General features: G+C 36.8%; 1 protein-coding gene across 1 annotated transcript in view; it reads left to right on the forward strand.

Moving 5' to 3' along the window:
- The window catches only part of NEK7 (NIMA related kinase 7), a 55,230-nt gene extending 30,566 nt beyond the window's left edge, over positions 1 to 24,664 (forward strand). The window contains exons 5-9 of the mRNA XM_009951299.2: positions 1,790 to 1,898; positions 4,221 to 4,328; positions 12,883 to 12,977; positions 17,600 to 17,713; positions 24,554 to 24,664. Coding sequence (XP_009949601.1) covers positions 1,790 to 1,898; positions 4,221 to 4,328; positions 12,883 to 12,977; positions 17,600 to 17,713; positions 24,554 to 24,664 — 537 coding nt within the window. The remainder of the gene's footprint in view (positions 1 to 1,789; positions 1,899 to 4,220; positions 4,329 to 12,882; positions 12,978 to 17,599; positions 17,714 to 24,553) is intronic.
- Positions 24,665 to 25,053: the final 389 nt, after the last annotated feature.

Here is a 25,053-nt window from a genome sequence, read left to right on the forward strand (position 1 = left end):
AGTAGAATGAGACTAAATCTTAAGAACTATTGCTTCATTGCATGATTGCCTGGGAAGAACCTGAGCCAATTTTGTAGTGTACAATCGGCTACAGTGTTACAGATGGCAAATGAATAAAATGTTAAAAGAATACTTGTACGTAAATACTTTGAAAGTACACTGATGTGCTTTTAAGTACATTGGTATGGAAATCAGTAATGGAAATATCTTCCCATTTCAGACATTTTGTGAATGGTGTTTCATCACTGCCTGTGCTTAGATTTGAGTTAAAAAATAATAATTCAGAATGTTTAAGTAAAGTACCTGGTTATAATTATGATTATTTCAGAATGCATTTTAAATCAAGGAACTATGCTTTCATGTGCACGTACTTACATGTATTGTGTATTTGTTTTCAAATGAAAAGAAACCTGGTCTCCATCTTCCTGTTGACATCAAACAATCCTCTGATATGCAAATCCAGCTATGGGGAGAACAGATACACAGGGTTTGTTTGGATTCAGTCCAAGACTGAGAGAAAATTATATTTAAAGATGTAATTTATATGCTTTTCCTCATTTAAATGAAAATGCATTTTGAAATAATCCCTGCAACTAAAATAATTTTGGTGAAATGTTATGATCCTTTGTATGAGTGATGCATTTTGCTATAGGTAGTTTAAAAACATCTCTCTCGTACTCCTGCATGTCTCTGTAATGTGTAGGTGCAGCTGTCAACTTCTCAGTGGCATATTTTAACATAGTATATGAAAATATTTTTATTTTTCCAGAGTAATAAATGTTTGCTATATGAACAAGCATAGGGTGTGCATAAGCGTGAAGTGTGAGTGTGTGTTTGTGTGTACACACACTATTAAAATACATCGAAGTACTTTGCTTTCCATCTAAAATTTTGATAGTATTAATGTTGTTCATGTATTTTCTTTCTGTGTTTACAATCTGTCAAAATATGAATTCTTTAAAGAGAGAGACTAAACGAGCAACAATTTTTTTAGTCATCTTACCTTTAGCTGCAAAATTTAGAATGATCAAACTTGCACTTTTAGCATTGGCTGAATTCCAGGTTTTCAGTATGTATTTTTGGAGGACGGTGTTATTCTGCTCACTGAATACTGTATTTGAAGGAGCTGTGCGTAGCAGAGCATAATTATGTTTCATGTAAGCTTTAACATGCCATTGAACTGTTACCAGTGATCAGTAACGGTTGTTTATACAGGATGGAAAATATTTGAACAGGAGTTAGATCACTCTGAAATTTTCAGAAATCGCAGTTCCTTTAGTCCCCTTTTATGTATTGCAGAAGTTTCTAAGACTAATTTGATCAACTCTTTTTACATGATCTTTGTTTGTGATTGTGTGTCATTAGTATTTTTTTTCTTCTATTTAGAAAATGAGGGTATGGAAATCAACGTTGGCGTAAGGAGGTATTTTGTTTGGGAAGTTCAGTGGCACATACCTTTATATCTGACCTTTGTTTGTTCAGTGTGTTAATCCTGCACTGAGGATTGCTAAATACTATATAAATCCTCTTTTGGGTAGCAGTTTTATTTCATTAATGTCATTTGTGGCTCTATGCGTTGACTGACTTAAACACATACATTGGTGATACATGTATTAATATTTAAGGGAAAAGCTTGCTGTGTCAAGAAATTTTGTTAAACCTTTCTTGTTAGGTTGTAAGACTTACGTATTTGGTTTTTAAATAAAGGATTTTCTGGTTGGTTTTTTTTTGGTCATATTATATGAGTTTTAAACTTTAATATTCAGTGTCCATCCTTTTTTTTTTAAAGCATTTTAAGAAACAGAAGAGATTGATTCCTGAAAGAACAGTTTGGAAGTACTTTGTTCAGCTTTGCAGTGCCTTGGAACATATGCATTCTCGTCGTGTTATGCATAGAGGTAATATAGGATCAAAGATGATTTGTCTTTACTAAACCTTTTATTATGTGAGAATTAAGCTGCTTCAATGCAAATGACACCAAATAATGTCATAATGGAATCAATTTTGACACCTGAGATAATGTATCTTTCTGTAATGTTTTATAAGTAACGGAAAAGGGTGAACAGAAGTTCGTGGTTGTAGATTTGTCGTGGTAGGCATTTGTTTGCAGCAATGGCTTGTGATACCAGGTTTTCGAAATAGGTGATAGTTCTGAAAGTGATGGAGACTCTGGCACTGCTACCTTTTTGCTTGCTCAGTTCACTTTGTTGGCTCTTATTTTCTGTCCTGTTCTTGTTCCTCTGTGTTTGCCCCTTGGCTCTCCCAAGCATTGTTACCTGTATTCTTGCACAGCTATCCATCCATTCTTTTCGGCACTTGCACCTTTGTTTTTCCTTACAAAAGTATTTCCCTCCTGCCATACCTTGTGGTGATGTATAGGCCCTTCTCCCACGCCCTTATCTACTGGATGATGTGCAGCTGTGGGCATTTTCTCCCCTTCTGTGCTCCTTTCCACTATTTCCAATCTCTGTGTCAAGTGCTGTGTCCCAACAGCCCTTGTAGTTACCAGCTATCCCTGTCAGGTACTAAATCTCTCTTACTCGTTTTAAACCTCTGTACTGCTGTCTCCTCTGTATGTTGTCTTCATTTTACATTGAAACTCTTGAGTCAAAGAAAACAGATCGTAGTATAGCTGCTTCTCAGATGTACAGTTCTTTTTTTACCTTGGAAATCCCTCTGGCTGTGAGTTGCAAGTTGTATATGGGCTGTCTCTCTGGGTTCAGGTGGAATTACATGTCTTAGTTTGGTGGCTTCCTTCTGCTGGGATGCAGATAGCTGCCTGAAAGCAAAAGTCCGTCAATCTCTGCTGAGCTTTGCCATTTGCAGCTAGAGATGTTGCACCCGTCAGCAGATCAACTTTGATGCCCTTGCCCCTGCAAGTGTCTTTCTCTTGTGAATCTCCTTTTTTTTTTTTTCCCCTTTACGCATTTTTACAGATATGTGCAAGTGCAAATTATACAAAGAGAAGGACATAAAATTGCAGATTCTTTCCATAGGATATAGGTATCTTCCTTTAATGCTTTTATGACTAAACTAGTTTATTTCAGTATATTTTAGCGCAAAACCAAAATGAGTTTAAATTCCTTAAACTGAAATACTACCTTCAAAGCTTCTGGCAAACCTATGGCAAGTCTAACAGTTCCATGGTTACACACCAAAACCAATGACTGTTTTTAAGTTGAGCTGATATCTGTGTTGGATTGTTACACAAAGGGTGATCCAAATTCCTGAAAACTAGGTCAGATAGCAGCATAACATAATTACTTCTGTCTTCCTGTCTAAAGCTTAGACCTCTAAAGGTTTTGTAACTTTTTATTGGAAACCTGAAAGCGCTGGTGTTTGAAGAGTTATTAACCATTCCTTTTACTGTACCCATATCTTCTGCAAAATTGTAATCCCCTCTTACCAGAGTTAAGTGATTTTCTTTAAGTTTAAGGGCCACAGTGTGTTGCTCTTGAGCTGAGTAAAACCTAAGAATACTTGCCAAACAAATAGCAGGTCAGTTTATTTAGAAGACTGACAGGATGGGTACCTTGTTAAAAATCACAAAATAAAAATCTTTGCTGTTGTCTCTAAAGGATTGGATTAAAACTTAAACTGAATATTGCTTATGAAAAATAACTGTCAGGGGTATACATCATTATTTTTCTTTGTTTCTACTTGATTAGCCCAATTCCATTGACGAGTTTAAATAACCATTCTCCTGAGTAAAACTTACTGCTTTTTTTTAATGCCTGCTATTAAAGAGAATCAGTTACCTATTTCAAATAAAAAGCATCATGTCACTGCAGGTAATCTGATCAGCAAAAGTGGTGAGAAGTATGTTTTACGGTTCTTGAAAACATTTTTGGTCTGTTACTTAAGACATAATGAGAGGTTTTCTGGTTCTAATGGAAGTCCTTATATATAACTTTATATAAAGTAGTAATGAAGTCGCAGTATATGCTTCTTTGGGTGTAGGGGTTTTTGTTCTAGTCTTTGTTGTTTGTTTGCTTGTTTTTTTAACATATTTTCCATGGCTCTTAATTTTTGCTTAAATGATGTTTAAAACTATTTTAAATTAGTTAATCTGAAATTCTAAATCCCAGGCTTGCTCTTTCTGAACAGCACAGTCATATTTTATTAATATTAGCTGTAAATAAAAGCCTCTTTCAGTCTATTATTAATAGAGAAGTAGTTTTTCTTGGAGCCTCATTGTGACTTTTTTTTTTTCTTTTCAGATATAAAGCCAGCTAATGTGTTCATTACAGCTACAGGTGTAGTAAAGCTGGGAGACCTTGGACTTGGTCGATTTTTCAGCTCCAAAACCACAGCTGCACATTCTTTAGGTAAGCTTCCCTGAGGTACAGTTGCTGGGGAGGTGGATTCTTTTACATGGTGGAAATACTGTGCCCACTCATGAGGAGGAAGAAAAGAGTTAGGTCCAGCAAAAACTTTTCTTAAATAAAAATAATAAAAAAGTAATGGTCAGCACCATGGACAAATACAGAAAAGCTGAAACACTGAGGTGTCACTTTCAGCAGTAAAGCTCGTTGTTTTTTGGTTTTGGGTTGTTTTTTTTTTCCCTTTGTTTGAATCTTTTAATGTACGTTCCTGGCTCAACAAGTCTTCAAGATGGTGTTTTCTAAAAATGCTAGGAAAAAATAAGATCAATAACATAGATGCATTTTTAAAAATTCATTTGAACTTTAATCAGTGTTGGAAAGAATCCAGTAATTCTGTGTGCTTTTATGGATAGCACTGATGGCATGTTGGTTATATGCTATGAAAGGGCTAACAGAGCTTCCCTGTTTTAAGGTGGAGTTTCTCAATATAAGCGAAATGAGTCAAGGACAGATCAGAATTAGGCTATATGAACCATAAAGACTTTAAAAATAAAACAAAAACCTTCAAAAAACCCAAACCAAACAACAAAAATCCAAGAAGACAAAACTTTCTGAAATGCCCACTTTATTCTTTGCTAGTACATAAAAAAATAACATTGTATTACCTTTTTCCAATTAAAATTTTCATATAATTTGCATCTTTTGAGTAGCATGTGGAGACTGTGATGATTAAAAAGCCTTGAAAGAAGAAATAGTAAAAATTTGGCAGATATTTTAAATTTAAATGTTGGGAATGGACAAATGATGGAATCGAAGAGGGTTGTTCTAAAAGAGAAGAGCCTTGTAGAGTAGCATCTGCTTTAAAGAGAAATGTAAGAATTAGTGTTTGTAGTGCAGTTACATAGGGTTTTTTTAGTGAGGAAAAAAAAAAATTTCCTCTGCTGAAGTGGCAGTGTTTAGTGGTTGCTGAATTCAAGCCTGTTCACTGACTGCAAAGGGTGTGAAATGAACTTCTAGACCCCTCAAGAGTGGGGCCATTGATGGTAGCATTCAGAATTGTCTCCTGTTCCTTGCACCAGGTATTAAGGCAGGCAGAGCACCTTGCTGGTACTTGAATACAGACAGGTAAAATCGATTCAGGGGCTGCTCAGTGAGAATTTTTAACAAATGACTGTGACAATTCTGTAATTAGACATTTGGATATTTTTGTGTTTGACAAGGGTGCATGGTATGGAAGATAGTAACTAAGACAGCCAAGAATAGTTAAGTAGCACTTAGAATCCCTGTCTTAGGGTCATGTGAGGACACACAAAGAATTGTGTTTGCTCAGATGCTGATGTTTCTAATTAGACTATGAAATACCAGACTTTTTGTGTTAAAATATGCCATATTTATCCTCACCTCTTAATTTAACTTTATTTAGGTAGTCTCAGTTATCAGTACAGTGTGGAAAAAGAGAGGATTGATGTTCAGCGTGTTTGTACCACATTTGAGGTGTGGATGATACTTGTGTTAACAGACAAAAAAAAACTATTTTGGGAAAGAAATTTTTGATATGATCTTTACTTTGTTGCCTTCCAGAAAGCCTTTGATCACTCTTTTGTGCCTTCCTGATTTTATCATGTTTGGTGCGTACTGATACTAGTATAGTCAAAACCATGAGTAACTGGTGAGATCTTAATAGGACTGAGGTGAAACTCGGATGCAGATCATAGAATCACAGAAAAGTTTTGGTTGGAAGAGACCTTCAAGATCGAGTCCAACCTTTGCCCTAGCTCTACCAACACCACTAAACCATGTTCCTAAGTACAACATCTACCTGTCTCTTAAACACCTCCAGAGATGGTGACTCCACCACCTCCCTGGGCAGGCTGTTCCAATGCCTGACAATCCTTTCAGTAAAGAAATTCTTCCTAATATCCAGCCTGAACCTCCCCTGGTGCAGCTTAAGGCCATTTCCCCTTGTTCTGTCGCTTGTTACTAGGGAGAACAGTCCAACCCCCGCCTGACTACAGCTTCCTCTCAGGTAGTTGTAGAGAGTGATAAGGTCTCCCCTCAGCCTTCTCTTCTCCAGGCTAAACAGCCCCAGATCCTTCAGCTGCTCCTCATATGAGACATGCTCCAAATCCTTTACTAGCTTGGTAGCCCACCTCTGTACCCTCTCCAGCACCTCAATGTAGATGTGAAATCTTGCATTGATAAAAAAAGAGAGAGAAAGAGACAGAGGAGAAGCAGTGAGACCAGACTGGAAATGTGCTTGGATTCCATGTTGAAGTTCAGACATAACCATAAAGATCTGATACTAGTTCATGGCACAGTGTCTTACACAAAGTGCTGCTGTTCATGCTGCCATCATAGCCCAGTGGCCGTCTCTGGCAGCACTGTGGAAATCCTCCTTGTTGTAGCTGGGTCCTGCTGCTGCTGCAAATGGAAGAAAGATGTAAATGAGCAGTGTGAAGAGGGAGCTGCTCCTGGACTTTGCAGGAATACTGTATTTGCAGGAAGCTGTAAATCCTAATCTGTGGGTAGGAGTGCACGAAGAAGGCAAAAGTCAGTTCTGAAGGCGGGAGAGCTAGACTTGTGTTTCGAGGCAGAAGTCAGGAAGTTAAAGAGGAACGAACTGCTTCAACCCTGGGTTATTTTGGCTCGTTGCAGGAGAATGGTTGCAAAGGGACTGAAGACTGAGCTAGAGTTAAAAACTGTGTAAAACCCCCGAGCCCTTTAAAGCTCATCTCCTACAAATACAAGAGTCATCCAGAGAGCAGGGGGTAGGGAGATGGCAGCTTTGTTTCTAATGTTGGATGCTGTGTCCTGGTAGAGGAGCTATTATTTTTTATTTTCTCTTTTCCCCATCTCCTCTTCTCCCATTTTTCTCTTAATTATGATGTAATGTCAGAATTTGGCCTAGGAAAGAGGTTTTATTCAGCTGTGAATATAGGCTACAGTGGAGACAGTGACACTCTGATTTATCATGTCCCTAGCAGAGACCACTTTTTAAAATTAATTTCTCATGTAATTTCTGATGCTGATTTTCCTGAAATTTCTTTCAAAATTCTATCTTTTTATGATTCCATAAACCTTTGGTGAACAAAACCCAGTGAATTACAAACATATTATGTATCAATTTTTACGTGTTTACATGCTTTATAAAAATTTCAGTAGCAAACTGGATTCAGGCTTTCAGAGATAAAGAAATGTACTAAAATTTTCATTAGCTACAGCTTCTAACTGCTAATTATAAATAATACTGATTTAATTAGAATACGTGCTGTTGGTCCATTTGAAACAAGTAAAAATACTGCACTGGGCAGGGTTTGTTAATGTTCCCTTTCTATACAGCCTTATCAAACCAGTAGAATTTTCTGTTGTGGGAGGTATATACCTTTTTTTAAAATAGAATATCTTTCTTCCAAAAATGTGGAGGAAATGGAGGCATTTGGTATTGTTGATTCGATACAAACTTGACGAAATTTCTTGGTTTCAGACGACTTTCTATTAGAAAGGGGAAGATGATTCAAGAAAGGTGGCGGCTTCCTTTCTGTATGACTGTGTGTTGGGTTTGGGGTTTTTTTGTTGTTTGTTTTTTTTTTTTTTTTTTTTTTAATCGCTGAATGCTGGGCCTCATGCTCTTTGAAATAGCAATTCTGAGGCCAGCTCATGGAAATGGGCATTTTTAAATCTTTGTTAGCCATTCAGTGCGTTTAAGGATAGTCCGTATTTTAGTATTTGAATTGCAAAAAAAAAAAAAAAATAAATAGAACACTTCAGTCCTCCAGTGTGATTGTGCTAGACAGCTGCACAGTATGCTGTCCGGGCGGACACTTCTGCCATGATGTGAATACCTTCTTGCAGGGCAAAGGAGCAGATCTGCATTGTTCTTAAAACGCTTGAAAGCAAAGGATCATCTGTATTGAATTCTGCTGTTGCTTCTGTGGTTTGGCAACTTCTGTCATTTCCATGGTACTCCTGTCCCCAGAACAGAGCTATGTTATGAGGGATTTGACTGTAAACTCATGCAGGTTGTGGGGAATAAAATACCTTGTAAAAATGTGTGCAAATACTCTCCTTTCCTCTTATGTATGGATCTCTAACCCAGCAGAGGGTGTCAAAGCCAGGGCTGTTGTGATGGTATGGAGCACTGTTTTGCTGTGAATAGAATAAGCTCCACTTTCCTACTCTCAACCAAACTGCTCTGAGAACCTCTACCCTCAGTATGCAGGAAGGCTAGCAGGGAAATCTGCAGCTGATTCATCACAGTCATCAAAGAAGCTGTATTAAAACAGCTGTTACTTTATGTACAGAACCGTGAAATCTCTTACATTAGTTTGAAACGTGAAGGTAAATTATTGTGCTGTTACATATGCTGTATTATAACTGTATTATAATGCTATATTATTGTAAAATAACCCAAGATATTTATAGATTGATTTCTGCAGTTAGACTATTTGCATAATGTAGGCTAGGTTCCATAATTACTTTGGATAAGTGCAGTATTTTAGGTCCCATATCTGTGGTTGAAGATGAGCCTATGGCTTAGAAATCTCCTACATCTATATTAAAATTAATAAGTAAAAACAAATTATAGTTAGGGAGACTTTGTCATGTCAGTGATTGGTTACCCTCACTGTTGTGTAACTCCAGCTTATTTGTAACTTAGTTTGCCTATCTTCAGCAGCAGCCATTCATCTTGTTAAGCACTTGTGTGTTGTGTGGAACTCTGTATTATAAATTCCTGTGAACTTAGGGACATTAAGTAATTTGTAAACCTTATCTTCTGATTACTTAAATAAATTGGGCCTTTTTTTTTAACTGAAGTCTTGTTTTGGAATTCTTTAAAAATCAGAAGCATTACTAAAGTGATTTTACCCCCTCCCTGAACTCAGATAGTTATGTATTCCAATGCATGGAGTGTTGGTAATAATTATATGGCCTTTTAAAAAAGTGATTTATTAAACACCTTCTGAATCAACCATTACATTGTTTTGTATAAGTAGTATTAACATTTACCAGGCAGATTTTTCTCCCAGCTTAAAAATGCTTGGTGGTACTTAGATCTAGTTACTGTATTTCGTTCAACTCCTTGATGCATTGTAGGTTTTTAAGTGAACACACTCTAACTCAGCTGCAGTGTGAGTTACGTGTTTATGCAGGTAATGAAGTGGACTGTTTATATCCTAATTCCCTTCTTCATAATAGTTTATTTGCTTCTGATCCTTCCTGCCCCCTGATAACCCAATTTCCATTATGTCCATTGCCTCTTCCAGTAGCAGAAAGCTTGCTTAAACAACACTTTCTGGATCTGCAGCATCTTTAAAGGGAGGGGGCTTAAGAGCAGTAGCAGATTCTGAGGGAGCCGTTTATTTGACCCAGACCATTTTCAGGATTACCCTTCAGACTTGCCAGTTATCTGAGATGTGCAAATGCAGTGAACAGAATGCTGAAGTTACAGATTTTGTTCTTAAAAACATAGGCATCTTAATGTGTTACATCTTTGTCTTGTATTATCACACTTACGTGTCTTCAGAGAAGTGAAGAAGGTTGTATGTCTCTATACTATTGTGATGCTGTATTTCACTTAACAGAAAAAAAAAAAGGATCCAGGAAGGAAACATAAAAACATAACGTATAATCACATCTGGTAGTTGCTTGCCAGCAGTACAGCTATGCACCAAGATTGCTCACAGTTTTAGAGAATCATTGCAATGTCTTCAGTAGTTCCTGAATGTCAGATTAATGAATCTTTTGTGTCGTGTTCTGTTAAAAACAGTTTACAAGTGGTGATGATGTCTAGATCTTCAGGTTGTTTTTCTGATTCAATGACTAACGTAACCGTAATTTCAATTCCTTTCACTTGCTGGTCGTCGGGGGCTTCAGGTTGTGTTGCAGTTAAGGTGTTACACTAGGCTAAACGCTGTAAAATGACAGCATTTGTTCTTCCTTTTCACTATCATCAATCTTTCACAGTCATACTGGACCCCTAATGTATCAGCAGGCTTCCCAGAGCTACTGGTTAAAATTACCTTTGCTTTTGGTAAACTATGAACCTTCAAACCTCTGTGTTTTCAGCTGCCCCCTGTGGATTCTGTGAAGGTTCTTTCTGGCACATTACTCACTGCCAGCTACTTGCATGGTGTCTCAGAGCAGCAAAGGCAGTGCTGCTGTAACCAGCTAAGAACCAGATTAGTATTAAACTTATTTTTTCTTGTCAGATGAATTCTGCCAACAAAACATCAGAATATACTGAACCAGTGCATTAATTAATGGGTGCAAAATACAACTGAAAGTTTTCAGAGGTGTCCAAGCTCACAAGTTCTTTGGGTAAAAAAAAAAAAAAAAAATACATTCAAGGGGAAGTACAACAGTAAGGATAATAAAAATATGAAAGCTGTGTCATGCCAAATGTTGTTTAATTACAGTTTCAAATTTTAAGATAGCTGTCATTAAACACTCATTAACGTACTGCTGTTGATACATTGGAATAACTGAGTGCTTCTGGATATTCAGGTAGCTATTTTGGTGTTGCAGTCCACCCGTTGGCATCCCTGTTCTTTCACAGGGAGAAGATCATTCCTCTGTTGTGGCTGAATATGAACATTCCATAAGACTAAACGGTTTTCACCGTACTCCATCATTTTGAGTTGCCTTTCCCCAGCCTTTCTCCTTTTAAGCTCTTGGTCTTTTGCAGCCTTAGTTCAGAGCTGCAGTGATTCCTCAGGCCAGCGCTAAGGGAGCCTCTGGGGAGAGGAGCTGGAGCACCCTCTGCCTTCCCAGGGCTGGAGGTCTCCCTCAAAATGCTTAGGGGGCCAAATCCATTGCAGGATGCAATATGGGACCTCCGTACTTGCATACCTGTTAGAAAAGCATGTTCTCAGTTTGTATTGGTTTGGAGTATCGCATTCAATTTTGTTTGCCAAGGAGATCAGCTGAAATTCTGTGTTACCAGCAGCAGTGGCCTGACCTGGGATAAGGTGGTACTGGGTTTCTCAATACAAGCTGGGCCTTTCCAGTAGGAAAGTACATTTTTTTTAATTGTTTTTCTTCCTCCATAAGAAAGTATGACATAGTTTGAGATGTCGGCTTTTCTAAACCATAGGGCACATTGTCAAAGCAAAACCCTTAACTTTTGGAAATTATTAGAGTAAAATTATTAATTAATCAAAACTGTTAACCTGATTATTCAGATTTGGAATTACTTATGTATTCGTTATATCTCCGTTTCCAGTATTCATACAGAGATGAATTCTGAATGGATGAGGCTAATTCAGAAGTGCAGAAGTGATAAAAGATCTTCGTGCTAAGTAAAATAGTATGAGTTTCATGCTCTTAATTCTTGTAGTTTGCAGTGAGAGTGCTGATTTTAATCTCTATCTGTGTTGCGAGACATTTAGTTTCAAAATAAGGTCAACTTGTATTAAATTGACAGAATTCAGTTGTTTTTTTGTCATCAGGATTCAGTGCTTAAGAAAATATTCCACACAAAATTGAAGGAAAATTCTGCATAGATCTGTGACTCTTTTTGCTGTTAGGCAGTCATTCTGGAGGGATATAGCAAGGAAGCTCACAGACCGCACACCAAAGTTGCCACTACCATTATTTTTCATAACTCTTTTATTTGTTGATCTGTTACATATGAACCCATATACTCAGATACTTTTCTTTTTTTTTAAATGCCTTTTTTTACAGAGGTGAAACCTCTCTCAATTAAGTAACTCTCTTCCAAGTAACTTGTGACACAGATGGGTAGGGTCTGATTAAAATCAAGGGGAGAGATGTCCTGGAGTATCCAATGTAAATTTGCTCTGGGGCTGTCCGAGTAAATGCTGCTTTTCAAGAGCAGGCGTCTCCAGAGCCCACATCTCTGAGGCAGGATTAAGCTAGGACAGCCGCAGATTCGGGAGCTGAAAGCCCTCGCAGAGCCTAGTCCTGCAGCAGATGGCCGAGACGCGTGTCGGAACTTCGGCTTCTGCTGGGCTCGCAGGTTTTCCTGCCTTTCTCTCTGGGAAGATGAAGATCCTGGATTTCAGGCTCAATTTTAGTTTCAGATGTTCAAAGTAAATTGTGTTTATTAGTTTCAAAAACAACTTTTTTCAGATTTCTATATTCTCAAAAGGAAGAATGGAACTGATTTAAAAAAAAATAAATTCAAGCCATGGAAGAGAATTTCTAGCTGTTGTTATTTCCAGCCACAGTGATAACAGTTTGGAAAGGTGCCGGGGATATTTGTGTGTGTGTGCGTGTAGTATGTTCCCTTGGTTTTCTTCAGAAGAAAATAATTGCTTTTCAGCTTCTTTAAAAGCAAAAATTAGAAGTATTCTACAACTGAGTAATTCTGGTAATTAGGTATCAGTAGTGAAAATAAAGCTTCATTGGATTAAATGGATAACTAATTCTTGTGTATTTCTATGAAATGAAGAGTTGTAAGTGTGAATTGAAATGATATGTGTAGCAAAATGAGAAATATAGAAGATAAAAATGTTTTTCAGCCAGGAAAACTGTGCTTTTACTGCTATGTAACAACAGAAATTTTCATTCAAAAATACTTGTATATTTATTGCAGTTGGTACACCTTATTATATGTCTCCAGAGAGAATACACGAAAATGGTTACAACTTCAAATCTGACATCTGGTCTCTAGGCTGTCTGCTGTATGAGGTAATATTGATATATACAGTGAATTTAACACTGTTGTGCCACCCTCCACCCCCCATGTATTAAGTACTGGTTTAGGATCTATTTCTATATTTTTGTTGTTTGGAAAAATGTGTAGCATTGTGGGAAAGCTACTTTTGAGCCATTGTATATCTGTCTTCAATATTACCAATGAGAACTCTTATGTAACTTCATATGAAATACTTTTATTTGTGTGTTACTGAAGACTTGCCTTTTACTGAGCTTGCTACAAAGATTTTACAGCACTTTGTTGAAAATTGGGCATAAATGAAGGATTAATAAAGGAATAATGGCAAGCACATGTAAAATTGTTCTAGGTGTTTTAATGGCCTATGCTGATTTAAATGATTTTGGTAATAAAAGCACTGAGAAATGGTAAGACTGACTTGAGTATACAACTAATGGTTTCAAAAACTGCAATATAGTTATTTTAATACAAGTTGAGTTTATTTAAAATTATTTAAAACCGAAGTAAAACAATAATTAAAAAAAAAAAAGGTTACTTGTACTTAGTACTACTAGCTTGGATTAACTTTCAAGATAGTGACTTCTGCTGCACAGGCATATGTGATTTTTCTAGTCTTCTCCAATTGGTTAGACTATAATTATTGGTTAACTTCTGTATTCATACAGTCAAGATTGGTAGGTGACACATAATTTTAATAATAATAAATTATGTTATATTTTGAGAAAATTAAGATATAGGGTAAGTTAAAATTGAGGTGAATGAAGGTGAGAAGAGGTAGGCTTCTAAGGCCATTATGTCTTCAAAGTTCTTTGCATATCATCTGTTGATCAAAAGATTGAACACTTGTGTTGAAGGATGCTAGAAAAAAATTTTGTTCCATCAGCAGTGGCAGTGAAGTCTTTCTAGTCATGTTCCATGTAAAAACTAATAAACCCAACTCACGTTTCATTTACCTACAAGCCGCCTGCCTCAGTGAGTCAGCGGAACTTGCTTAACACATACTCATCAGGATTGGCACCTTCTGTTATTTTAGGATTTTGTAGAAAACATTGTCAGCCTGTTAAAGCTGTACCTTACTACTCAATGAATTGTCTCCAGTAAGATCAGTTTACTTTCTGTCACTAACATGTTGCTTTAAATATTAGAAGGGCAAATAGCTATATGTTGCAATTCTGCAGAGTTTACAGATCTGCATATAGCTGTTGCTTCTGAATCCTGGGGACAATTTGCGGGAATGAAGTCCGATACCTGATAGCAAGTATTTAGAAGTTTAAATCCTGAACTGAAACTTAATCCCATGTTGGGATTCCTTAGTACTGACCATGGCAACTGCCATCAGTTTCAATGCTCTACTTTAAACACTTGCACAAGCAGGAGCCTAAAGATAGCATAGAGGTAGATGAGGATTTTTCAGTATTACTACTTCTTTTCCCCTCATTGGTTTTCTTCCAGGGTTTTTTAAATCTGGAAACAAACAAGTGAAACCCTTGAATAACTAATTATTGTATAAAATAAACAAGTTTTAAGGTTAATTTTTCTTCTGTGTTACATGAAAAAGATTGCTGGATAGAAATCAATACTTCTTTTTTAAAGAAGATTTTTTCTTTTTTTAATTTTGAGTTTGCTGCTTTGATTTTGGTACAGTATATGAAACACCTATGTGAATATTAAATTTTTCTTTTATCTGGTAAATAATTTCAAAATAGCTAAATGTCTTAATTTCATTGATTAACTCAGCATCTTTAAATACCATTCTCTTTTTATTTATTTTAGAAGTTTTACCAAGATGGTATTAAGTTGATATGGTGTTGTTTGGTTTTCTTCCTTATTGTGAGAATAAAATAAATATTAAGATACTTACTTATTTTTGATATATGTTCCGTAGCTATTGTATGTGGCAGTGTCTTCAACTATAGCTTTTAATTTTTTGAGGTGCATTATCCCGTGTAGTTAATGGTACAACATACCAGATTTTTTTTAGCATTGAGATGTAATTTTGAAATTCTGGGTGTAGTAAACTCAAAATACATGCTTAGCATTTTTCTCCTTTTTTTTAAAAAAAAAATTTATTTTTATTATTTAAAAGTAGTTACTTAAGGTTTTTCAAGGCATGTGTGGACTAATGCATGGGTTTTTTATTATCGATGTAGTTTTGTGCTGGGTTTCTTTTTGTGCTATGTCTATTGCCTGCTTTTTAGCATGTTTTATTATATTGATTTCATGTTGATATGTGCTCATATGTGCTCTGGATTCTCTCCAGCTTAATTGGAGAAAAGCTGTGGCATGTTTATCACTTCTCAATAAACGCTTAATTGCCGCTAAACTCTTCAGTTATGTTTTAATTTAAGTTTACACTAATTTGCTATAATGTATGTTGTTTTTAAAAATTATTATTTCTAACCTATATTAGAGTCTATTATTCAATGCTAACTACATGTCTAGTAAGATTTTTTTAGAAGTATACTTTAAAGTCTGGGGTTTTTTTTAGAGCCTCAGGTATTTCTGAAACCTCAAAAACATAACCACTGGAGTTTTAATTGATATGCAACAAAGTAGACTTTACTAATTAAAATCAAGATGCTGTGCTTTTGCTACATGGACCTTTACATGGAAAAGTAGGTCTTACACATTTCCTTTTATTGTTCAGCGTAGCAATTGCATCCTTACAGGGTTGTAGGTTGGTGGCTTACAGTTCAAAAAAAAAAAAAAAAAAAAAAAAGAAAAAAAAAGAGAGAGAGCGCGAGCTGCCACCAGCCCCGAAGACAGACAGTGGGCTTTCGTCCCTCAGACACCCCCAGAATACTAATCAGGAAAGTCAGACCCTGGAGGTCAGGGAGCAAGTCAATCATTCTAGCGATCGTCTCAGTGTGGAGGATCAAATTAGCCTGAAAAATTCAGCTGCTGGGAGGAGAGGGCGAGCAGCTGTCAGGGGCAGCAGCGAGATGCACTAATGAACCAGATGAATAGTGCAAAAGCTTGAAAATAAAAACAGGACAGTTGACATTTTTCATCTGTCAAAGCAGGAGATGCATGAAAATATAGTATTCCTGTTTTAACTCCTTAGGGGACATTCAGAATTTTTTTAACACTCCGCAGCATTCAAACAAAAGTACTTTTTAATGAACACCTAGAGTATGAAAATGAGTATCTGTGCATTTATTTAGAATTTCTGCATGCGTACAGACCCTGCAGTTGATTTTTCTTTTTTTTTTCCCCTTCTCTTTTTTGGTCTTTAGCTTGCATTTTTAACATTCTTTTTAAGGTAAGAGACAATGTCATGTAAATAAAAAAATTAACATTATTTTGGTAATACATTTACAGAATTTTTGGGAGGAGTGTAGGGTGGAACTGTAGTATGGTATGTGTTTTGGGAGCTTTAAAATTATTTATTCTTACTTGAAGGTAATAAGAAAAAGTACTGAACTATTTGAGAGCACTTTATCGGTTATAAAGTAAATATAAGAGAATTTTGGTAATTTCCTTTATACATTTTCCCCCAGTGATATCCGTGCTTAGGCATGAAAGAGTTAAACTGCTATCTGGAAGACCACAAGACAGATGAGAGCCATTTTCAGCTTGTCCTGTCCCTGCTGAAGCTCACTGAGTAGCACAGCATGGACTAGCGTGTTTCACACACACTCTGCCTGTCTGGGGAATGTACACATTGTCCTTCCAAAATCAAACTTATTAGCACATGTAGAAAAGGGTGACTGACTTTGGGGCAGCACTGCACTCAAAGCAGCATTCGTGCTGCTGCGGTTCAAAGACTTAGAAGGCTTTGAACAGAATTGAGAGCTTTTAAATGAATTTTTAAATTTGTAATCCTGCTAACCGTAGCATTTATTTCCACCTTAAGTGTCAAGTTGTAATGTTGTCTGGAAATAAAGCGTAGGTTTACTGATGCTGGTTTTAAGCTGATCATTTATGTAAGTGCGCTCCAACAGATATTCTTATTTTTGTATTACAATTGTAAATGATAGTCGTGGGTGCCAGTTCTGCACTTCTGATGACATTTTGGGATTTGGTTTTTTATGAAGTATTTTTGAATAACATGCTGAATTATGAAGTTTTAGGGCTTAGTTTTTTTTGGAAGTAGAGACGCTACCTTTAGTTTTCTTGCTTTAAAAAACCCCACGTATCGAAGTCTAGTGTAACAGCTATGGAAGGTTACAAAATCTGCTACTGCTATCTGGCATTTTCAACATACAGTATTTCTTTAGATCAGGTAATGTTTTCAAAGAAATGATGTTTTCTTCCAAAATGTGTTCAGAGGAAAATTACATTGTTGGGTTTGGGGTTTTTTTTTATTTCCCTCATGACACAAGGACCCTCCCCACTCACAGCAGTATCAGAAACTACTCCATTTTTCTTTATACTCTGTTAATGAAACTCTAATGGTACACTGTTCCAGTATTGCACTGTAAGGATTGTGATAGGTACAACTGTACGACATAGAATAAGTACATACACTGGTTACAGTAATAGTTTTGGAACTTCTGTTTTTAGCACTGGGACACTTCTAAGCAGAGAATCGAAAGTCGTTAAAAATACCTTTTGATTTGTTAGTATTACAGATTTTTATGTAGAAACAGGTTTACTTAAGAACATGAAAGAAAACTACATTTTCTTTAAACAGATGGCTGCACTGCAGAGTCCCTTTTATGGTGATAAAATGAACTTGTACTCCCTGTGTAAGAAGATAGAACAGTGTGACTACCCACCTCTCCCTTCAGATCACTATTCAGAGGAAGTAAGTAATTTTCCTTTTCGTGGGCTAGATCCTCAGTTTATGCAAGCTGGCACACTTCCAGGGAAGTAAATGAACTTGTGTGGTTTTATGTTATTTGCAGATTATGCCCATAAGTGTTTGCTTGTTGAACTCGCTCAAATCTTCCTGTCAAAACAAGTCTCTGATCTGATTTTAAATTTGGGGGGATTAATGATGGAAACCTCATACTGCTAGTGTCTTAATTTCATTGAGCTTCCTTGCAAGTATGACAAAATGCTGTCCCAGAATGCACAATGGTATGTTCTATGTGCCAGCATGGGATTGAGTCGTACATTTCTAGTATGCTTTTCTAAAAGCACAACTGTACGAGTTTATGTTGCACAGTAAATTAGTGCACTGGCCTTATTTCTCTAGGGGCTTGTATTAAAATAGATATAATGTAACTCACTAGTAAAAATGAATTGTTTAGTTCCCATTTGTCCGCATTGTAAAACTGCGATGTGCTGTTCGATGCGATTGAACAGCAGTTCTTTTGCAAGACAGAGTGGTTCTTGACAACACTAACAGTAAATTTCAGAGAAATATAGGCAGACATAGTATAATTGAATTTGAACGATATGCATATCGCAGCAGTGTTTGTTTTAAGCTGATAGGCAACAGTTCTTTACTGTCATTAATGCATTTAAGGGGGGGCTACTTGCTTTTTTAAGCTCTAAAATGAAAAGAAACTAAATAAAACAAATATTTTTCTTAGTGTGAGTAACAGAATGAAAAAAAATATAAATGCTTGCTTGTTAATGTTCTGAGATGGCAGTTTTGAAATACTTCCCCACTTTGAAAAGAACAGGGCAAACTGATAGAAGCTGTAAACCAAAGAACACGTATTAGTAATCAATTCTAATTGAATTCAGCCTACATGAATTAAAGATTACTTTGAAAACGCAAATAAACACGAGCACTGAAATACTTCTAATAAACATAAAGCATTATGCAATTTCATTTATAGAGTAGAGGTTGTAATTCTGAACCTTAAATTTTTTTGCATTCAAAGGCAGTGATAGAACTATTAATAAAAGATTACTGCCCAGTGTTTTGTTTTGTTTTGCATTTATAGTGACAGTTTTTCCCCTTTTATGAAACAAACTGGACTTAAAAAGATAATTCAGTGACGTTACAAAGGATGAAATAATGATCTATTGTGTAATTTATACACTATACCTCTTTGTGGGTTTCCCAATTAGTCATTTTACCTGTCCGTTTTTAATTATTGTTTATTGTAAACTATAAATATGGCAGTTCACATAACCAACTTCAGAACTGGAGGCCTAGAAATACAGTAGGGTGCGAACAATAATGCAAAATGATAGCAAGAATGTCAGGGGCCGTTCTTTGTTGTGTCATTCATGCTGTCTTCCTTTTTCCATGAAGCGCATGAATATTTCACATATCTGCATCCTCATCCTCTATTCTTCTTGACTAATTTTCAGACTGTCTGAATTTGCATTTCACATGGTAGCTGATTAGGAGATGCCGAGTGCAGCAGCGAAGCCTCAGCAGGCGGTTTCCATGGTGACCTTCAGCAGGATTTTAATGATGATACCACTAGTGGTTCGTTGAAGTTGGCCTGCCTGCAGGGCTACTTCGCTGCAGCTAAGTGTGAAGTTGGATATGCGGATTCCCAGCCAAGGGGCAAATATCAAAGTCTGGCCCAGATAGAAGGTCTTGGGTGGGGAAAGAGATTCCATCTTTTACTTACATCTGTATAGTTTCTAGTGCTGAAAACAGATGCAAAGCACAACATGTTACGTTTTCTTTATTTCAAAGCAGCCATGTACTTCTGCACCTTGGATAAACCAGTTATTTGCAAAATACGCTTAAGTTATTTCAAAACATGAGAGAATCAAAGCTGTGATAGGTGCGAAGATAGGTATGAAAATAGTTACTTAAAAGTAATAAACAGCTATGGAGATTGTAATGGGAACATTTTTTATGTTCTGATATGAAGACCTGTGTCTTCACTAAGGTAGGCAGAAAACCAGATATGTTTATCCTTTACTGCACCAAAATAGCTCTTTTTTTACTTATATGAAAAAATACTGTGCTGGCATGAACAGTAAAAAAAATAAAATAAATAAACAAGTGTTACCTGTCATATTAGGATGCTGTCCTAAGTGTTTCACCTGTACTGGAAATTTAGATATCAAACCTTTAACAAGGTTGGAAGCACACTCAGTGAGCAGTAAAGACCAAGGATCACTGAACAGTAAAACCCACTTCATATTTTATAACAAAGAATTTTCTGAAAGAAAAATTTCCCTGTTGGTCTGTGCATGCTCTGATACAGGAGTGTAAATACCTTTATTACAAAATACAAGACAAGTGCTTTTTGGAGAAACTTACTGTAAGTAAATTTTAATGAGTTTTAAGATGTGACACTTCTGAATTTTGAACTCTCTGTAAGACCAACCTGTTAGTCATGTATCGCATCTGTGTCATCAGAGAATAATGTGACAGAAAAATGCACCTTAAGATAGATGGACAGATGGATAATTTTTTTCAAAACCTTTGATTAGAAATCCTAATAGTCTAAGACACATTTTCACGGACTGTTGATTCAGTGGTAGAGTCACAAGCCAAGATTTTATAATGTTTAACAACTTTGGATATCTCAGTTTTTGAATATTCCTTAAGAACGTCTGGTATTCAGGGTGAATACTCACCTTTTACTGAAAGCTATTCTGCTTTAGGGAGTTCAAAGCTGGGGCTCCCTTGCCACCCCCTATCAATACTCTTAAAATCTTGTCAGCCAATGTTAGTATCATGCTGTTTTCATGGCAGACGAAGTTTTTAAATCTTCGCTTTGATTGAGGTGCACATCTTCTGAAGGCCATGGCCAGCCTCCTACCCGGATGTGAAGGCTGAATGAGCCAGCAGGTCCACAACAGCAGTGTTAGTTGCCAGCTGAAGGTCTTGAGAATAACACTGAGAAAGGTCTCCTGTTCAGAGTAAGAATAGTTTTGTGGCTTTTTTTCTCATCCAAAATTTCCAATATGAAAATTTCTCTTTTTTCAACTGGCTAACAATGCAAAGTACTTGTCTGTTAGATTTCTGTCTCTCCCCCTCCTCCTGACTTGAGTGATAAGTATTTATTTCATAGCTGAAAAACCTGCTAAAGTTAAAGAAAGTGTGTCCCACTGCTCCGATGTCAGGCTAAGCTTCAGGCTAAAGACAGTCATTGTGCTAAGTGCACAGAGGAGATTAAGAACAATAAGCAGCCAAAGAAGTTTGCAGCTTGGGGATGCAACAGGAGGTCCCTCCAGCTCAGTCATAAGTCTGCTCTGCCTGTTGGCCAGTCTGTGCCAGATAATAAAAAATTACTCTGTCTCTAATGATAGTCTGACTCTAGCAATCCCAGTGTCTCTTCCCATGGTACTGTTGGGCTCTTCTGCTACCTCGGAAATTTTATTAATACTAGAGGGGGCTGACAAGTAGATTTCAGGTTTATTGAAATGGATGTTTCTGTAGGAGTTAAAGGAAGTGTGCTGCAGCCAGGTATTAGCATCCAGCATGGTCCCAGTTTCAGTCCTGAAAGACTGTCTTCCTGCGTAACTGTTTTCATCCTGTATAGCAAAATTAATTCACCTTCTCCCAATGGTTTGCTATTCAGTAACAAGGCTCGAAAGAGCTCAAGGATTTTGAAATTACTCAGGAATCTACACTGTGACTGTGCAGTGCCCAAGCATAGTCAGCTCAGCGTTCCTGCCTTACAGCTGAGATTCTGGACTGGGGAAGGGGACAGGGATTTTGCAGTAATAGCAGCGTCCAGCATGTAAATGTTGAGACTCGTAGCCAAAAGAGGTCTATGACTGTGGTTTATTTTATTACAGTAACAGTGAATGTTTGTCACTAATTGAGCTCACCTCTTGCACTGTGTTGGGAAGAGAATTTCTGAGTAAAACTGATTGAGTGACTGTCCCTTACTATGAACATATTCTTATAGACCCTTTCTTGCATCCTAACAATAGTAGCCTCATATGCATTTTGGTTAGAGTAAAAGTTAAGCTGCAAAAAGCCACAAATTAAGACACCACGTGAGTGAATGGTTTTTGCAAGTGTGCTTATATGGATTAATAGGACCTCAAGTCTTGCATGTACTTTTGACTAATGATGCCATTTTCCTACAGTGTCTTTCTAAGCAGTGAATCTTCTTGACTATTTTGTTGAAGCTTGGAATTGTGCTGTAGTAAGTAACAAAGAAACTGTGAAGGAAAGCTTCCTGTTTAATGCCTTAACAAACAGTTTGAGTCTGAAATTGATTTTTAGATGATAAAAGTTCAGTTTAGAAAACAAAATCAGTTACCTGCAGACCAGGATGGAAAAGATGTGAAGTAGCCTCCTGGAGGTAAACAAGGCTTCTCGTGCTCTTCACGGGTAAATTTCTTGAAGATCTACTTTTGCTGTTCTACCTAAAGTTATTCATATACAGCTGGTAAAAACAGGAGAAAGAATCTGTTTCCCCTCTGATAGCTTTATAGATTTCAAGCCTTCAAGGTCTTTTACTAAGACTTTATTTACTGTTCGCGGTTCTATTGAACAGATGAAAGTCTTCAGAGAGAAGGATAAATGTATACGTACAAGATTCAATGTCGTATTTTGCAGATAAATTACACTCGTATTCTCTCTACAAAATGTTTGCCTATTTGAGTCTAATTTCAGGCTTGAGGTTTTTGGATGTTCTTCAGTCCTTCCTATTTTCCATGCAGGGTGTCTGAGGTGTTGCATAGCAAGCTGCTCATCTCTGCTAATATATTGTACCTGTTGCTTACACTGTGTCTCACCTGCTTCTTCTACAGGAGATTGTTTTGCTTTGCGTATTTGTATCAGATGTTGGCAATTATTATTTCTTATAGTAGATCATGATTTCCAGCATTCTGTTCTCTAAATGTTTGGGAGTTACCGCAGGCTAATAGTTCTTCCTGTCAGTGGTATTGTATTTTGTTTATTGGTTGCCAGAAGCAATATGATGGCTTTTATAACTCCATTAGTCAAAAATATACTTGGCATATTAAGATTCAAATAGTAAATCTGTTACAGATTATTTTGACTTAAAATGTGTCTTTTCAATCCAGCAATCTGACCACTATCTTCAGAATTAATGAGCTCATTTTTAAATATTCAGCTCTCCTTGCTAAAGATGAGGGATGTCTAGTTGACACAGTTTTTGTATTGTTAAGTATGAAAAAGCTGTACATTTGTATAGAGGTTACAAGGTTTCTGCAAGGACAGTTTTGAATAGTGGTCTGCAACATTTCTTACTTAACTTCTGGACTCCCTATTCCCGTGCATTTAAATTAATCTTCTGAAAAGTGAAAGGAGTATAATTATAATTTAAAATCTTTCCTGGTCTTTTTATAAAAAACAGGAAGGAGACTCTCTGACGGCAGGTTTGAATATGCAAGCTATGTTACTTTTGAATAATCATGGTGATGAGGTCTCTTTATGTTAGGTGCAATAATCGCAGATTTTTTCAATAATAGTACTGGCAGGGAGACTGAACCGAATTTGACACATTGCCATAGAAGGGTGGATCGCAAGGGGTTTTTTTGGTCCTGTCCCTGCCTTTCCCCCCAGCCCCCAATGCTATAAGGAGTTCCAGGAGGATTTGGCAAAGCTGCTAAAAAGCATAAAGGAAGAGCTTCAGAGTTGGTTAAGTTGCTTTTGCAAAGGATGGTGAACACTTTAATAAGTCATCACGAAGCAAGTGCGTTCCATGTTGAAAAATGCTTAGGAGGTGCACACAATTTAAAATAGATGCTCCATCAGGAGGTAATCCAGACAATATATTAAGTTCTAATGCCATAAGTTGTTAAACATATCAAGGGAGGAAGAAAAACCTGCAACTGTTCTAACAGTTTGAGAAGGCAATGAGAAGTGTCTGAGTGGTGTGGAAGCTCTTCGGGGTTGCTTCTGCTGAATATGTGCACTATAGAAGACCCAATAAATTATGGTGTTTGTGGAAACATGGGGTTTTCTATTCATAGTGGTTTGTTTATTCCCAGATAGAGGCTTCTGTGAATGTATTTGTTAATTACGTGCTTCTTTCCATAAAGAAAAAAAATCCATGATCTAATCGTAAGACATAGACCAAAGGCTATTTATTCTAGTATCATGTCTCCCAACAGTGGGCAAGTGGAGTAACTGGGGCAGCATAACATGATACTTGCCCAAAATGCTTTCTCAGCTTCCAGTTTTGAGTTCAGAGATTTCCTCAGTCAAAGATGGAGTCTTTATATTAAGTAGTCCTCAGTGGGTTTAATTTGTTCAATTGCTTTCTGAATGCACGTGTATGGGTAGCTTCTAGCAGCAGGAGGGGGTTCTGCAGGTTAACTGTGTGTTTTAAGGACAGTCGCTGCCTTTTGTTTGTTGGAACCTGTCACACAGCAATGCCATTTATTGCTGGCTAATTCTTGTGTCAGGAGTGAATGAGCCAGCAGTCATGTTTTACCTTCTGTCTGTGCTAGATTCAGGTTTTTGGGATTTGCAGGCATAGCCCTCCAAAAGCACAGGAATTTTAATTTAAGTGATGTGTAATGGGGCTAAATGGATATCTAAAGTTGTATGTTAAAAGGTTTAGAACTTAAATCCGCTTATTGTTTGTTCTGGACAACAGTACAAAATGTAAAAATCACTGGAGTATGTTGCATACATGCTTGCATAAAACTGTGTGCAGTGTGTGTCAAGAGTGAGAGGGCTGAATGTGTGTTTATGCAGAATTGCTGCAGTATTAATTTGAATTTGATAATGCACAAATACTACTTGTAAGAAAGCCAATGATCTTGTCATGTTATTTTCCTTTCCTAGCTGCGACAATTAGTTAATATGTGCATCAACCCGGATCCAGAGAAGCGACCAGACATAACCTATGTCTATGATGTAGCGAAACGTATGCATGCACACACTGCGAGCAGCTAAACGGGCATCAGATCATGAAGAAAAGAGCAGAAATAACCAAGTATTTTAAATAAATGATCCCACCTCTTTGTTTGTGTGTTACAGAAATGTAATTATTTGAGGCTTACTGTTGTGCTTTGAATTGTAAACCAATTTATATACAAGCTTTGTGGTTTTCTGTTTATTTCTGGTTTTTGTATTTTTTTACTAAGTTGCAGTTGTACAACAGATTTGAGTGTGTAAAGCATAACTTTGAAAGATACAGAGAACCACTGTTTTCCATGTTAAGTGGGTTCAAGTATACTTTTTTTTAGTAACAAAATTGTATTCAGTTGGGCCTCAGTTCTAAAACACAGTTGCACTTTTGCACATGATACAGATATTAGGCTTATTATCCAGAAGCAAAATGT

The sequence above is a fragment of the Leptosomus discolor genome, chromosome 3, assembly GCF_034619465.1.
Source record: "Leptosomus discolor isolate bLepDis1 chromosome 3, bLepDis1.hap2, whole genome shotgun sequence".
Taxonomy (NCBI): Eukaryota; Metazoa; Chordata; class Aves; order Leptosomiformes; family Leptosomidae; genus Leptosomus; species Leptosomus discolor.